Source organism: Chiloscyllium plagiosum, chromosome 29 (assembly GCF_004010195.1).
Source record: "Chiloscyllium plagiosum isolate BGI_BamShark_2017 chromosome 29, ASM401019v2, whole genome shotgun sequence".
Classification (NCBI taxonomy): Eukaryota; Metazoa; Chordata; class Chondrichthyes; order Orectolobiformes; family Hemiscylliidae; genus Chiloscyllium; species Chiloscyllium plagiosum.
In genome coordinates this window covers 32,217,834-32,234,723 of record NC_057738.1, presented here as the reverse complement: position 1 = coordinate 32,234,723, position 16,890 = coordinate 32,217,834, and the positions used below count along the sequence as shown (strand labels likewise).

The following is a 16,890-nucleotide window of genomic DNA, read 5'->3' as shown; positions in this document are numbered from 1 at the left end:
AGATCCCTCCACCCCCCTCTCATTGATCCCTCCACCCCCCTCTCATTGATCCCTCCACCCTGCAGGCTCTCTGCCTCCATTCCTGATGAAGGGGCTTTTGCCCAAGACGTCGATTTTCCTGCTCCTCGGATGCTGCCTGAACTGCTGTGCTTTTCCAGCACCACTCTAATCCAGAAAATGATGGTGATAGGTGGGGATGAAGATGGACAAGGTAGGACAGTGCCAAGTTGGAGGGTTGAATTTGGGGTGAGGGGAAATGAGGAAACTGGTGAAGTCGATGTTGATGCAATGTGGTTGTCGGGTCCCAAGGCGGAAGATGAGGTGTTCTTCCTCCAGGTAAAGGATGACCCTTGGATTTGGCGTTGCAGGAGGCCCAGGACTTACATGTCCTTGGTGAAGATGAATTGGTCAGCTGGAAGACGGTGGGGTTGTTTGGTGAGTGTGTCCCAGAGACGTTCCCTGAAAACTTCTGCAGTTAGCATCTTATCTCCCTAATGTAAGCAACGAAAGCAACATCGAAAGCAACGGACACATTTGTAAGAAAATTTCTGCTGGATGTGGAAGAATCCTTTGGGGCCTTGGTCAGAGATGAGGGAGGGAGGTGTAGGAGCAGGTTTTACATCTCTTGCGGCAGCAAGGGAAGGTACTGGGAATGGAGGGTGCATTGGTGGGGAGTGTGGACCTAACAAGGGAGTTGCGGAGGGAATGGTCTCTGGAATGCTGACAGGGGTGGGGAGGGAAATATATCTCTGGTGGTGGGATCTGATTGTTGGTGGTGGAAATGACGGAGGATAATGTGCTGTATCCAGAGATTAGTGGGGTGAGGACCGGGGATTTTATCTTAAGTACCAAATACTGGCATTGTGACCAGTGACTTTGCTGGAGAAATATTTTAGGAATTGAAAAGCCAGGTACAAATCAATAATGAGGGTAGCAGAAAAGTAATTGTTTTCTGAAACTGTTTGGATAAGTAATGATGCATTTAACAACACAGAAAATAGGAGGAGGAGTAGGCCATTTGGCTGTTTGAGCCTGTTCTGCTATTCAGTATCTTGTTCCCACTTTCTTTCCATAACCCTTTGATCTTTTTCGCCCTAAAATTTGGGTACAGGAAGTTTAGTGCTAGTTATAGAGTCATAGAGATGTGCAGCATGGAAACAGACCCTTCGGTCCATGCCGACCAAATATCCCACCCCAATCTAGTCCCACCTGCCAGCACCCGGCCCATATCGCTCCAAACCCTTCCTATTCATATACCCATCCAAATGCCTCTTAAATGTTGCAAATGTACCAGCCTCCACTACATCCTCTGGCAACTCATTCCATACATGTACACCCTCTGTGTGAAAAAGTTGCCCCTTAGGTCTCTTTTATATCTTTCCCCTCTTGCCCTAAACCTATGCCCTCTCGTTCTGGACTCCCCGACTCCAGTTCTTAATATTTAGCCTGGAATTTCTTGGATATTTGCAACCAGACTCATGCATATTTGACATTCAAATCAAATATGTAGACTAAAATATTACAGAATTTTTGGATGTGCATGAATTGTTTGCATAAGTACAAAATGCTCAAATTGCATCAATTCTTTATTCCTCCACCCTGTCGCTTTGTAATTGTCGTCTCAGGGTGTGCCAGAAGTGCTCACCAACTCCACTCTACTACGATCCAAAACACCTTCACCTGCTCAGGCCAGTGAAATTGTACCTACATTTCTGCAAGCCCAGAATTACCAGAAGATCACCATCCTAGAGTCATAGAGATGTACAGCACGGAAACAGACCCTTAGGTCCAACCCGTCCATGCCAACTAGATATCCCAACCCAATCTAGTCCCACCTGCCAGCATCTGGCCCATTTCCCCCAAACCCTTCCTATTCATATACTCATCCAAATGCCTCTTAAATGTTGCAATTGTACCAGCCTCCACCGCTTCCTCTGGCAGCTCATTCCATACACTTACCATCCTCTGTATGAAAAAGTTGCCCCTTAGGTCTCTTTTATATCTTTCCCCTCTCACCCAAAAGCAAGGCTCTCTAGTTCTGGACTACCCGACCCCAGGGAAAAGCGTTTGTCCTATCCATGCCCTTTATAATTTTGTAAACCTCTATAACGTCACCCCTTAGCCTCTGACACTGCAGGCAAAACAGCCCCAGCCTGTTCAGCCTCTCCCAATAGCTCAAACCCTCCAACCCTGGCAACATCCTTGTAAATCTTTTCTGAACCCTTTCAAGTTTCACAACATCTTTCCGATAGGAAGGAGACCAGAATTGCACGTAATATTCCAACAGTGGCCTAACCAATGTCCTGTACAGCTGCAACATGACCTCCCAACTCCTATACTCAATACTCTGACCAATAAAGGAAAGCATACCAAACGCCTTCTTCACTATCCTATCTACCTGTGACTCCACTTTCAAGGAGCTATGAACCTGCACTTCAAGGTCTCTTTGTTCAGCAACACTCATAAGTCCTGCTAAGATTTGCTTTCCCAAAATGCAGCACCTCACATTTATCTGAATTAAACTTCATCTCCACTTCTCAGCCCATTGGCCCATCTGATCAAGATTCTGTTGTAATCTAAGGTAACCTTCTTCGCTGTCCACCAATTCATCTGTTGCAACGGGGCAAATAAGTCAGCAGGAGTCTGTATTTCAGCAGAGGAACATAAAGTTTCAGCATAATAAAATCAAATTGGGTATTATGTTTGTGTCTTCGCAAATGTTCAAGTAAAGTAATTTGTGATTAAATATAGCCGTCAGGGTTTCCAGAATAGTGACCAACATTGATTCAATTTATGACACACTTCCAGTGCCCGGATCATGAGAACTCAGGACTTATCAGACAGGGTTTCCAGAATAATGACAGTTTGTTGCGCCATGCACAACGTAGCTCAGTGATCTGGTGAGAACCTTAAAGGGAGGGCAAATGAATTCATCAGCCTCCTCAGCTGAGGAAGAATGGGTGTCTAACAGAGATGCTGAGGGAGCAAAGACTGATGCTGAGGTTGCTAAGGAAGCCAGGGCAGTGGTAAGACAAGACAGACAAGCCTGACACTACCAGCTCTCTCACTGTGTCCTAGATATTCCTGCTTTTTCCCCAATTCCACTCCCATTGACATTCCCTTGGCTCACCCTTTTATTTCACCTCATTCTGTTCCATTGCTCTTTCTTCCTCCTGTGTACACCCGATGTATCTCATCATGCACAGTGCCCCAGTCTACCATTTTCATCCTTTGTTGGATCCCTTACCTGTGACTGTTACTGTTTCCTCATGGGCGGCACGGTGGCACAGTGGTTAGCACTGCTGCCTCACAGCGCCGGAGACCCGGGTTCAATTCCCGCCTCAGGCGACTGACTGTGTGGAGTTTGCACATTCTCCCCGTGTCTGCGTGGGTTTCCTCCGGGTGCTCCGGTTTCCTCCCACACTGCAGGTCAGGTGAATTGGCCATGCTTAATTGCCCGTAGAGTAGGTAAGGGGTAAATGTAGGGGTATGGGTGGGTTGCGCTTCGGCGGGTCGGTGTGGACTTGTTGGGCCGAAGGGCCTGTTTCTACACTGTAAGTAAGCTAATCTAATCTGTATTTGCTTTCTCTATTCTCCAGGAACCCACAAATGTTCCCAATGATCACACTCTCTTAAGTTTCATTACCTATCTTTCCTGTCCAACCAGCCCACAAATGACTTATCTTTTATGTTAGTCCCCTCTTAGGTTGATCTCCTTAGTGATTAATTTCACATTTAAGTTGTTCCCCCTTTTAAATTGAGTCCCACTTGCCTGGCCTGGTTTTGTTGAAATCAGCCAGTGTCTCATTCATACAAGTTAGCGGACCCATTAAGTCTTTCCTAACATTGTAAATTTTTAAGAACAGGCTGGCAGACTATGATTAAACAATACTCCTCTTGAGCTGGTCAATATGGAGAGCCTTCTACATGAACACCTCCATGAAAGATTCTGAGAACTTAATTGCAGAAGTTTAACCAGTCATTGGGAAACTGACATTTGACCTCGCACTCCATTAAGTTCCCATCTGCCCTTCTGTAAGCCCCAGGCAGGCCTGGAAAATTCTGACCATCAGTGTGGGTTTGGCGCTTTCTTTCGGACCCAAATTCACAGGAAATTTGGCATTAATACACAGTGCAGCACAGTGTATTTTTGCTATGTGTTTTTGAGCATCTATGTTCTCCATTGAAGTTGAGCTGAAACATCACTTTAATTGAGCCAGAATGCGTTGGCAAATAACAACAAGCTAAGGGCACAGACTGTTGGTGTAATTCTTTTTAAATTGTCCAGCAATTTGGAACAAGGAAGAGATGTGTTGAGTTGTGAATTATCACAAATTAATCATAGTAGATTGCTGAATTTGCATCATTAATCAGAATTAAATTTGTTGCAGAATGTTAAGACTGCAATTTTAAATCTAAGGAGCCTGTTAATGTTGTTGAAATGTTATTCAACTTTCAAGACCCAAAAAGGGAATGGATGAAAGGTTTGCTAATGTCCTCAGATGAGGAAATCTACTGTCCTTACCTATTCTGGCCTACTTGTGATTCCAGACCTACCCATCGTGATTGCCTTTTAGGTACCTTCTAACGTGGTCTCACCGTCAATTGCTCATGAACAACTGGGGATGGTCAGTAAATGCCAGTGATGTTCATATTGTAAAGAATGAATAAAAAACATTTAAACTGAGGGAGCTTACTTCTGTAGGTGGAAAATTGTTGCTGGAGACTTCTAAATGTAATTTTTTTTCCCTTTTTCTCTCTTTCTCTTTCTGTCTAGTCGGTTCTGCTATTACGCATGTTTCTTTAACACGAATTGGCTATAACGCAATTGAAGAGTTTAGACGATTATTTATAGAACACAAACTTTCCTTACCCGTATTGGCTATAGTGTGAATCCAGTCCCATTAGTTTAAATGGTGCTGCTATTATGCAAATTTCTTATAATGTGGGATTGGACAGGAACGGAACTATCGTGTTATGTCTGAACCAACTGTATCTAGTTTGACTCTTTTAACTTGTTTCCTTCTCTTTTGTTCATTTGTTTCTTTGTCAGTTCTTAGATTTCATTTGGTTAGGGTGGTGTACTTGACCTTCACTATCAGCTCTCACTTCCAACAGTTTGCAATGTAAAATTATTTGGAACTGAAAGTTGAGGGGAAGATAAAGTTAACTTTCAGTGGTCCATTCCAATAAAGTTTGGGTCAGTATCTGTTTACCCTCGTGGTCATGCTATGGCACTCTCCATGGAAACTTTAGCTATTTTAGGTTAATCTCAACCCTTTGTTTTTTATCTCTTTGTTCTTGTTCCAGTTTGTTCTCCTCTTTTATGTATTTTACAAGCCTATTTTTCCCCTGTTATCCCATACAGCCTTTGAAGTGACCTTTGCAAAAGGTCAAATTAATTATACTAAATGCAATCTATCAAAAAAGATAGTGAACTCTTAAATCCAAAACATACCTCTTTTGTAGCAGTGGTTAGTCTTTATGTGCTCTTAGTGTTTACCTTTTATACATTTGTTTAGTTTTACCTAGTGTTTTGTGGCTTTTCACTTAATGATACAAGGTCATCAAATGTAATGTTCCATACACTACCATTCAACTTTTTCCATGCTCTGTTGATTGAGCCATTTTTAATTCAATTGTAGGCTGTCCTAAGGCTGTAGTTTTTTTGTATTTTTGCAAAGTATTCAGTAAAGTGACATATTTGAATCTTTTTTAGAAAAGAATTCAGATGTATTAACAGAAAGTTGGGAAGAGGATTGAAAATTTTCTAAGATGGGACGAAGCAATGTAAAATTGGTGGTGAAAGAAGTCAACATTGTTGATCTGTCAAAATAGTTTCTGGTTTTCTGCTTTTCACTTTCATGAACTATCCAGAGGGGAGTTTGTCCATTATATATTGACATAAAATTTGTCTGTTACACTAAGCAATGTTTTTTGACAACTATCATTTCAGAGGTTCATGAGATTCTGAGGATCTAGACAAGTTGAGACAATGGATTTAAAAATAAATGTCAAGTAAAGTTTGATGTTTGACATCTATTTTGCACGTTGGAAAATGAAATTTGAAACATTGACTTGTTTAATTTCACAAAAGTTGTAACAGATGTTGGTAGAACAAAGCATGTTCAGTTAACAATAATGGGAGATTGGAAGGAGAGAGAGAGACTTCGATACTGTAGAGAGACAAAGAATTTGATCATTTTAACTTCTGATCAAGCATTATGATTGGTCAGTTAACATCATGTAACATTGTTAATGAGATTAATAATGTAGGAATGTTATGATTTATTAACACCATCATAATAACTACGCTTTATGTTGCAATACTGAGCCAGTTTGATCTATGTTCTAACAGAGTGGGTAGTCTTATGCTAGATTGTATTGGGACTGTTCGAATGGCTCGTGATGTTGCATGATCAATGCTGATAAAAGTCAGTCATATTTGGACTCGGCTGTTAGTACAAATAAAATTCTAACACATTTCCTGTGCTCAGCATTGTGACTTGAATTAAAGAGGAATGTTGAAAGGTTGAAAAGTCTGTAATAACTGGTCTTCCTTTTTTTTAAAAAATCAGTTACAAAAGTTAGAGTCCACTTTTACCTTTATGCTGTTAGTGTGATTTAAGGTGAATGATTCTTATAATTTAAATTTTTGGGTTTTGTTCCAGTGGCATGTGGGTTTGCTTTGTTTCTATGAGGGCATTTAATAATTAAACTGTCACTCTTTCTGGGGCCATGACTTATTTAGAATTAGGGACTCCTGGAGTGGTAGTGGGGAATTTGTTTGCATTGTGAGAGTTTTACAATTGGTCAGAGTAAATATTTGGTTTAAAAGAATCAGGAATTGACCTTTTTTCCCTTGGGAGTTGTAAACCTTCTGATTTCAGTTCACAGAAGTACTGGCTGCAGTTGGATGTAAGAACAATTTCTCCTGGAGGAATAAATTGGTTCAGAACAGTTAGGAAATGGGTTACCTCAACATAAGGGGTTTAGTTTAAAATTCCAGACCAGAAATGCTTAGTTTGAACCTGAAGAGGTTATTTGAGGCTGAGAAAGCTTAAGCTTAGTTGTGTGAGTAATCAAGGAAAAGATTATCAGACTCTCAAGACTAGGAATTGAAACAAACAGCTAAGTTAAAATTACAGATGTGAGAGAGAAGGGAACACTCTAATGTATGAGTACTATGAAAGGATGGTGTTGGGATAGATGTATTTTGGAATCTTTCACGTTGTGTTGTGTAACTAGCTTGGTTTATTCTATTTGATCCTCATATTGTTCTTGTACGACATTTTTGATTTATTGTTAAAACCAAATCTGTAGCATTGCTGCTTGTATTTCAGTAAAAACCACATATTTGAATAATAACAAAACAAAGCAAAATATGATCTGTCAAACTACATTTCAGTGTTGGGTCTGGTTTGTCCAGTAATAACACTAGCTGGGATCATAACAATAGAAAACAATATAATCAAACAATGAATATCGATGTATTAGTGGGTGAAGATTTATTGGAGCCCACTATTGAGGAAATTGATTTAAGTCATTTGTACTTATCACATTTCTCTCTCTCTTCAGTTCTGAAAAGAAGCCATATTGAACTCAACATTAACTCTATTTCTCTCTCAGATAACTAGACCTATTGAGTTTCTCCTGCATTTTCTATTTTTATTTGGTACCTTCAGCAAACACAAGGTTTTGCTTTTATTTCAGTTCATTTATGCTGTTGGAAATGATTATTCATAATCCTGTCATGGGATTCCTGACTAAACATTAATAAAGCCAAAGAAAAAACAATTTGGTGATCATGTTTTCTAATAATTTTAACTGTTTACCGTTTTCACATTGAAACAAAAAGTTGATGAATATTGTCTATTTGAATTGCTTATATAGGAAGTTATTTGAATTTCTGATTTTTTTTTTCACAGGCTGAACTGGGGTTAAATGAACACCATCAGAATGCTGTAATCAACTACATGCGCTTCGCTCGTTCGAAAAGAGCACTAAGGCTCAAAACTATTGATTCCTGTTTTCAGGATTTAAAGGACAGTAGGTGAATATCGCTCTTGTAGACTGCTACTAAGAAGCATTAGTGAATTACTGATCTGACATTATACGTAATCGCTAATTAGATTCCGAGAGTCTGCTGATGCAACGTATAAGTTGTGACACTAGGAGTTGATAAACACATCATGATTTTGACCTTTTGTGATGATCAAGATCAAGGACATCAGGAAAGAATGCTATTTTATTTTACGGATGGGCACCTGGTGTAGGTATCAGTGTCTCACACATTGAGAGTGGCATAGCAGAGTAAAACGTCTTGTGGCTGACAACTATATTTTAACATCTGCTGTAGAAGAACATTTTCTTCTGAACCATTTTTCTATTTTCCTTTTTTTTAAACCTTTTGTTTGAAATCCCAATTTGTATTCCATGATGATGAATACTTTTATGATGCTCACCAATATTTTTGGAATCATTTGCAATTATCTAGCACCTAAGAGAGATTTCAAATTGGTCCTCTTTACTGACCATGGAAAATATTGGAATATGTAGCATAGAGTCATAGAGTCACATTGTGGATGGAATTTTAATCAAAGCAAAATGCTGTAGATGCTGCAAATTTGAAGCAAACATAGAAAATCCTGGAGAAGTTCAGTAAGTGGGGAGAGAAACCAAGTTAACATTCAAGTCCGATATGACTCCTCTTCAGAATGCCAGAATTTTGAAATGCATTAGGTGGTCAGGTTATGGTGACGGCAAAGTTTAAATCCACCAAAAATATTGGGCACATTGCAAACCAAAACGGACCCCATTCTTGCATCTTTTATTTACATATCTTTGTAAATGCATGTGACATCTTTTATGAGTCAGTTGTAAATTTAACACCACTTTCATAGAATCATAGAATCCCTACACTGTGGAAGCAGACTTTTGGCTTATTGAGTCTACACCGATCTACACCGAGTCTACATGCCACCCAGATCTACTTTTTTTTCCCTAGCCCTGTATCCCTGCATTTCCCATGGCAAACCTACCTAACCTGCACGTCCCTGGACACTATGGGCAATTTAGTATGGCCAGTCCACCTAACCTGCATGTGTTTGGACTGTGGGAGGAAGCTGGAGCACCTGGAGGAAACATGCGCAGACATGGGGAGAATGTGTATACTCCATGTAGACAACTGCCCAAGACAAATTGAACCCAGGTCCCTGACACTATGTGGCAATAGTGCTAACTGAGCCGCTGCGCTGCCCTACTTTCATATAGGTATATGAGTTAGGAGCAGGCCCTTCAACACCTTGACTGTCACTATTCAATAAGCAAAACTGATTTAATTATCCCACGTTCCCATGATAATCTTTTAGCTTCTTGCTTATCAAGAATCTATCTACCTGTACTGTTTTTAAAAGAAAATGCTCAAAGATTCTGCTTCCACTATCATTCGAGGAAGAGAGTTCCAAGGATCCTCCAGAAAATATTTCTCCTCCTGTTTGTTTGAAATGGATGACCCTCCATTTTTAAACAGTGACCCCAGTTCTAAAATCTCCCACAAGCGGAAATCTTTATCCACACCCAGCCTGTCAACACACCTCATGACCTTATGTTTCAATCAAGTTACCTTTTTTTAAACTTCAGCAAATAGAAACCAAGTCTGTCTAACCTTTCCTAACAAGCCAACCCACCCACTCCAGATCTTGGGCTAGTCTATCTTCTCTTAACTGCTTCCAACTTATTTACGTAGGAGATCAATATGAAATGTGGTCTCATCAATGTCTGTATAATTTCCATACTTTTGTATTCAGTTCTACTTGCAATAAACAATAATATTGTATTAGTTTTCCTAATTACTTTTTGTGGTTGGATTCAAACTTTTTTCCATTTATGCACTAGGACACCTACATCTTGGAGCTCTGCAAACTTTCGCTATTTAGATAACATTTTTACTTTTTCTGCCAAAATTAACATTCATGTTTTATGACAATGTTTGTTTGTTTCTATTTGTTATATATTCCCCACTTGGTTAAACTTTGTATCCCCTTGTAGTTGTTTTATCTTCTTTCAAGCTTTAATAGGTTCTATCAGGTTCCTGAGCTGTTTGAAACTTGCCAAAGTCACGAAGGTGAGAACACAAACAGGATTAATATGTCTTCATTTGACAGACGGGAAAGCCTTTAAAGATCAAAGCATGGTAGCTCTTCCCTTTCTTTTAAGAAATAAAGCAAAATTCAGTGGATTCTGAGAATCTGTAATAAAAACAAGTGTTAGATAAACCCGGCAGTTCTGACAGGATCTGTGGAGAGAGAAACAACGTTAAAGACTGAAATAGCATGACTGTTTCTGTATCTCTGTGAATGAGATCTTTGCTCACAGAGCTTGTTCTGAGCATGTCAGTAAATCTCCCACAGGTAATTATAACACTCAAACTGAATTAGTGATGTCTCCTTGGAGACCAGGGTAAACCCTAAAGACATCAATTGACACTAATGAGAAAACGCAATTTTAGCAACAAGAGAAGAAAAGCACTCATTGAACAAGCCATTGGGTTGCTGAACTTTCCTGAACAGATTTAAAGATGCCTGTTAGTATGGGCCAGCTGTTAGTGTGTGCATAATGGTCAGTGATGTGCTGTGTCTTTCACAACTTGGCACTGCAGAGGAATAGAGTTGCAGGAGGAAGAAGGTGAGGACTGCACTGCATCCTTTGAGCAGGAGAAGCCTGATTGTAGTCAGGGCTGAAGTTGCTCACCTAGCTCCCAGAGAAGCTAGATGTAGGTTTGGTCGCTGAGCTGGAAGGTTCGTTTTCAGATGTTTTGTCACTATACTGGGTAACATCATCAATGAACCTCCAAATGAAGCATTGCTGGCAAGGCCCACTTTCTATTTGGGTTTCCTTGGGTTGGTGACATCATTTCCTGTGGTGATGTCATTTCCTGTTCTTTTTCTCAGGGGGTGGTAAATGGGATCCAAGTCAATGTGTTTGTTGATAGAGTTCTGGGTTGGAATGCCATGCTTCTAGGAATTCTCATGCATGTCTCTGTTTGGCTTGTCCTAGGATGGATGTGTTGTTCCAGTCAAAGTGGCGCCCTTCCTCATCTGTATGTAAGGATACTAGTGAGAGTGGGTCCTTTGAGAATCTTCTCAAAACTCACTAATCCCAGAGGAGCTTGTAATCAAAGCACGTAGGCATGGTTCATAGAACCTGAATGTACACTTTTGGGGTGCAGCAAGGCTGACACAACCCCAAAAGTTCCTCTACCTTGTTAACAACTTCTGCTCGTTTTCCCCGGTTAAATTATTTACATCAGGGATAATGCCCACTTGGAAGACAAAATAGATTATTACAAATTGCTGGACAACAGAGACCCAAATTAAGATTGCATGATACATTTTCGTGTTCAGAAGCATTAACTGACTGTCATTAATGTTGTAATGTCAAACAGTACTGAAGAGTCATTAGCGTCAAAACGTTAACTCAATTTTTCTTTCTACAGATGCTGCCAGACCCATTGAATTTCTCCAGCACTTTTTTGTGTTTTGCTTTCATTACAATATTGTTATTGTAAGAAGCTCTAAGTGAGCTCCTTGTGTAACTTAAAAGATCTTTTATTTCTTTTTCCTATTACTTCTACTCAATGTATTCCTACAGCTTCAGCAATGCTGAAGGCATGTTGCTCATTTCTTGCTCTGCTGTGGTGCCCATGGTGAGATTTCTCTATATTTTGGGATCTATGAAGACCCTGCTGAAGACTAAACCACCTGCATCTTTGCTGAGGCAGATTTAGTCATCAGGGAGGCCACATCATGATATACCCTGAATGGGGTTTGGTGAAAAGAGATGAGAAATAAGCCAAGTGCCAACTTCTTTGCGTCCTTGCATCATTCTCTCTCTCATCGCTTAAACACACTCTCTGGCTAGCCAAGAGCTGGAGATTATTTTGGAGATCATGTGAGCCAACATGAGGCTTTCCTTCATCCTATTTACAGACTGAGGGTGCAAACCATTAGTGAGGACCAGCATGCACTCAGCTGCTTGCCATATCTGATATTCCAGGTAAGTGGCCGTACTTTCCATGAAAGTGAACAATATGCCGGGGCTCACATTAGAAATGGACTGCTTAGATTTCTTTCCGAGTGTATGCAGTGTTTCTGGAAATGCTGTCAAAGCCTCACGTATTTTCTGTGGCTGCTCCAGAATTGTGGATTCGTTATGGATGATCCCTAAGGCTTAACAGCTGTATCCAGCTGAGCAGAACCTAGAATTTTTGGACGTTTTGCCACCATAACAGGTAACATCATCTGTGAGCCTCCAGATGAAGCACTGGTGGTATGACCTGTTTTCTATATATGTGTTTAGGTTTCCTTGGATTGGTGATGTCATTTCCTTTGGTGATGTCATGTCCTGTTCTTTTTCTCAGGGGGTGGTAAATGGGATCCAAGTCAACGGTGGCACGGTGGCACAGTGGTTAGCACTGCTGCCTCACAGCGCCAGAGACCCGGGTTCAATTCCCGCCTCAGGCGACTGACTGTGTGGAGTTTGCACGTTCTCCCCGTGTCTGCGTGGGTTTCCTCCGGGTGCTCCGGTTTCCTCCCACAGTCCAAAGATGTGCAGGGTCTAATCTAATCTAATCTAATCTAATCAATGTGTTTGTTATTTTCAACAAACACATTGACTTGGATCCCATCTACCTCCTCTGAGAAAAAGAACAGGACATGACATCACCGCAGGAAATGATGTCACCAACCCAAGGAAATCTAAACACACACATAGAAAGCGGGCCGTGCTACCAGTGCTTCATCCAGAGACTCACTTGATGTTACCTAGTATGGTGACGAAACATCTGAAAACGAACCTTCCAGCTCAGCGAGCAAACCTTCATCCAGAATCTCCACCTGAGCTACAAATCTTTTCAAAACTTGCTAGAACTTAGAATGTCTTGCTCCTCCTAGTTGGGAACTTTGCATCCTTGGTTCAGATCTTCTAGTCAGTGTTAAAAGGGTTAGATCTAATTTATTATTCCCACTTACCATATTATTCTAGAGCTTTTGTGCCTTCCGATGCTGGCTCTAGCAGGGATGAAGATTGTCAGACAGCCAAGTAATGAACTTAATTCCTGTGCAGTTTTGCCCTTATTTCTCACCATGAACTGAAGATGTACATGTTAATTTTTTTCTTCAGTTCACTAACTTGCATTGTTCTAAATAAACCTGTCAACCACAAACTGCACAAACTTAGTTTCCTGATTAATGCTAGCCCTTCCTCACTTTCATCAACTATGTTCTCTCCCTCCCTCACTCCAATGATGTTCTTCCTTCCACCTGCCCCTTTACTACCTCAGCCCAGCAAACGATGTTCTCCTCCATCCCTCAAGCATCTGTTTTCTACCCATCCATTATACCTGACAGTGCTTTCTACTCTCCCTCATCTCCTGAGTTCTCCCACTCCCTTACCTTCACCAATAGGGTTCATCTGGCTCTGTCACACCGAGAATGTTCATCCACCTCTTTGATTTCCTTGTGGAGGGTGTTCATTGCCTTTTGCCATTGCCAGAATTAATTCTAGCTGTGGTACGAGGGGATGCACATCATCCACAGTTCTAAAGGTGAGGTTGTGTATTAGCACTATTTGCGGCGATAGGAAAGAAGTGAGCATTGCCCACTGTGTGGGAGGATGGAATGGTATTTGTTAATGCCTGTGTGAGATATTGTTCCTGGTGTCTGGCAGATAGGAGCATTACTTGGGGTACTGAAGTGCTTTGAATCACCAGCTGATTTATTTAATGTTCATGGATTTTGTACCTGCTATGAAAAACCACTTAAATCCTTGTAAAAGGTTAAGTACAACAAAATCAGCCCGAGTCAGTGGTTCTGGTCATCTGACTTCATTTTCATTGAATCATGGAGACAACTGGGCAGAGTAAAGCCAGCAACTGGAAATTTAAACTGGTTAGAGTGGGGCATGTGCATATGTTGGAACTTGCTCAGGGTTCTAATGTGCATCAACAACCTAAGTGAAGCTAGTCCCCTTTCTCCAATGCCTGCTCCTGCTCACTTGTGATATACATTCACCATGTGAAAATCTGAGTATCACCGTCAGAGGTTCTTCCAAGGTGTGTACATCCATGTTGATGAACAGTATACAAGAGCTCTGGGCAGCTGCTGCTGCTTTAGATACCTCCTCAGTGCACAATCTCTTCTTGACATCTATGGTTTGCCTTTCCAAACAAGTTCCAAAGTTCAATCTAATTATACAAAATTACCAACTGGAATCATTATCTTCACATTTGCTAGCAGATATCTGAAAACTGGTGTTGGTAAATGTCTAGGAGCATTGTCCTAATCATTTTAAAAGGAGAATTATTGTTTCTATGGTAGAGATCCAACTTTAATTTTCTTAAAGAGAAATATAATAAAGGACAGTTCATGTTTCATGAATTGGAAAAAGTCTATAGTCTAACTGTCTTTTTTTTTTGTATCTACCAGACTGACTGAGGACACTTTCACTGTGGATGAAGTGGGGGAGATGTTAGATGGACTAAAGGTTGTGGTCCACAGCGAGGTAGAATCAGAGCTCATCAACACAGCTTACACTAATGTGCTGCTTCTGCGTCAGTTGTTCTGTCAGGCTGAAAAATGGTATCTGAAGTTACAGACAGACATCTCTGATCTGGAAAACAGGTGAATCATTTAAGGATATTAAAAAGTACAAGTTTTATTACAGCTTTGGAAAAAAAATTAAATTCCTGTATAAATGATTGAATTAGGCTTAAAGGGTGTGGCAAACTAAAGCCAGTGGCATAAAACAGAATGGAGAGACATACTGTAACATGGAAATAGAGGTAATAATAACTAAGCTGATTCATGAAAGATGTCCACGGCCAAAGTGTAATTTAAAAAAAGATATACACATATGGTACTTTAAGAAAACTGATATCATTTTGATAGGTTTAATTGGAAGCACTAGCTTTTGGGGTGCTGCTCCTTCATCAGGTGATTGTCATAACCACCTGATGAAGGAGCAGCGCTCCGAAAGCTAGTGCTTCTAATTAAACCTGTTGGACTATAATCTGGTGTTGTGATTTTTAACTTTGTACACCCCAGTCCTACACCGGCATCTCCAAATCATGAATATAATTTCGGACTGACTGTTGGAAAAAGAACATGATGAGAATACAATGGCACAGCTATTTAATACATGCTTTGCCTCAGTACTTACAAGCTAAAGGTTGGCTCACCAGGTAAAGAATATATTGGGCTGGACTGGAGAAAAATAGGGTTACAGACCAGTGCAGTGTGTGGTAATTCAGATGGAACATATGTCTCCTCTATAGGAGCAAATTACTGCAGATACTGGAATCTGTACTGAAAACTAAAAAATGCTGGCGATCAGAGCGGGTCAAGCAGCTGACATCAGCTCTCATGAGGAGTCATCTAAGCTCAAAACATTAGCTTTCTTTCTCTCTATTAATCTGATATTAGGCTTCAGGAGGCAAATGTCAACTGGCTAACTTTTCATTGTAACTGGTTGGTTTTGTATATTTTTAAAAATGCTTGGAAAACAAAATATTTTTACGAATTTATTACTTTATAAATTCAAAGTTTTTAATCCATACAATTGAATGGTTGAGTAAGAAAATTGAAAAGTTTATTTAAATTGATTTTGCTCTGTTTAATTTCTGATTTTACCGTGAGTTTTGAGTAAGGAAGGCAATTAGATTGAATCAGATTCTGTCTGTCGCACAACAAATTAACTGTGATTTTAATTTATGTGTGGTCCTGGTGAACTATCTCTAACTTAGACTTTGTATCTACTTGGTAATTTAACAATTGGTGCGAAATTACCTAAAAAAATTCACATCACAAGGTGATTTCAATTAACATGTGCTGATACATTCTCTGTGAGCTAAATTTGATGTAGTTGACAAATGTAAAACTTTTCACCTGTAAAAGTCTGTACCTTGCTTTCAAATCATCTGCAGAAACTCAGAAATCTTTTGAAATCATTGTGTCATGCTGTCCTATTTCTGTTGAGAATCGTTCTAATGCGACTTGGGAAAAATTGCATTTATTGTACATACACATCCTTCAGGGAACAGAATTTAATTCTGGGGAAAAACATCAACTTTAAGCCCAGGTGTTTAATAGAAGCTGAGACATTCAAAATCATTCTGATAATACTTGAAGACACATTTTTAATGATTGGTTTAATTTATTGTGAACGATAAAAACCAAAAAGACTGCGGATGCTGTAAATCGGAGACAAAAATAGAAATTGCTGGAAACGTTCAGCAAGTCTGGCAGCATCTGTGGAGGAAAATCAGAGTTAACATTTCGGGTCGGGTGATAGGACGGAGGAAGGTCACTCAACCCGGTATGTTAACTCTGATTTCTCTGTCTTTGATTGTCATTTTTGTGTTTTTTTTTATGTTCAATGAAAATTCTCGGTGACTAGTTCATGTTTATATAGTCTGAATCCTTCACTTACCTTTGTAGAGATACTATTACCAAATTCTAATGTTTGGTTCACAGTTGAGGCTTGACAAGCAAAATGCACCGGTTACCCATCTGTTGCAGTGCTTGAGCCATGTTGATGGGCAGGCCTGATTTGCATGCTGTGTTGGTCTGTTGATATCAAATTGGTCATAGAGTCATAGAGATGTACAGCATGGAAACAGACCCTTCGGTCCAACCTGTCCATGCCAACCAGATATCCCAACCCAATCTAGTCCCACCTGCCAGCACGCGGCCCATATCCCTCCAAACCCTTCCTATTCATACACCCATCCAAATGCCTTTTAAATGTTGCAATTGTACCAGCCTCCACCACATCCTCTGGCAGCTCATTCCATACACGTACCACCCTCTGCGTGAAAACATTACCCCTGAG

The 16,890-nt window shown here is 40.3% G+C and overlaps 1 protein-coding gene across 3 annotated transcripts in view; it reads left to right on the top strand.

Annotated features, from left to right (window-relative positions):
• Positions 1-7,928: 7,928 nt before the first annotated feature.
• The window catches only part of lztfl1 (leucine zipper transcription factor-like 1), a 30,015-nt gene continuing 21,053 nt past the window's right edge, over positions 7,929-16,890 (top strand). For all 3 annotated transcript variants that reach the window (XM_043719445.1, XM_043719446.1, XM_043719444.1), the window contains exons 1-2: positions 7,929-8,053; positions 14,487-14,681. In XM_043719445.1, the coding sequence (XP_043575380.1) occupies positions 7,977-8,053; positions 14,487-14,681 (272 nt within the window). In that variant the 5' untranslated portion in view covers positions 7,929-7,976. The remainder of the gene's footprint in view (positions 8,054-14,486; positions 14,682-16,890) is intronic.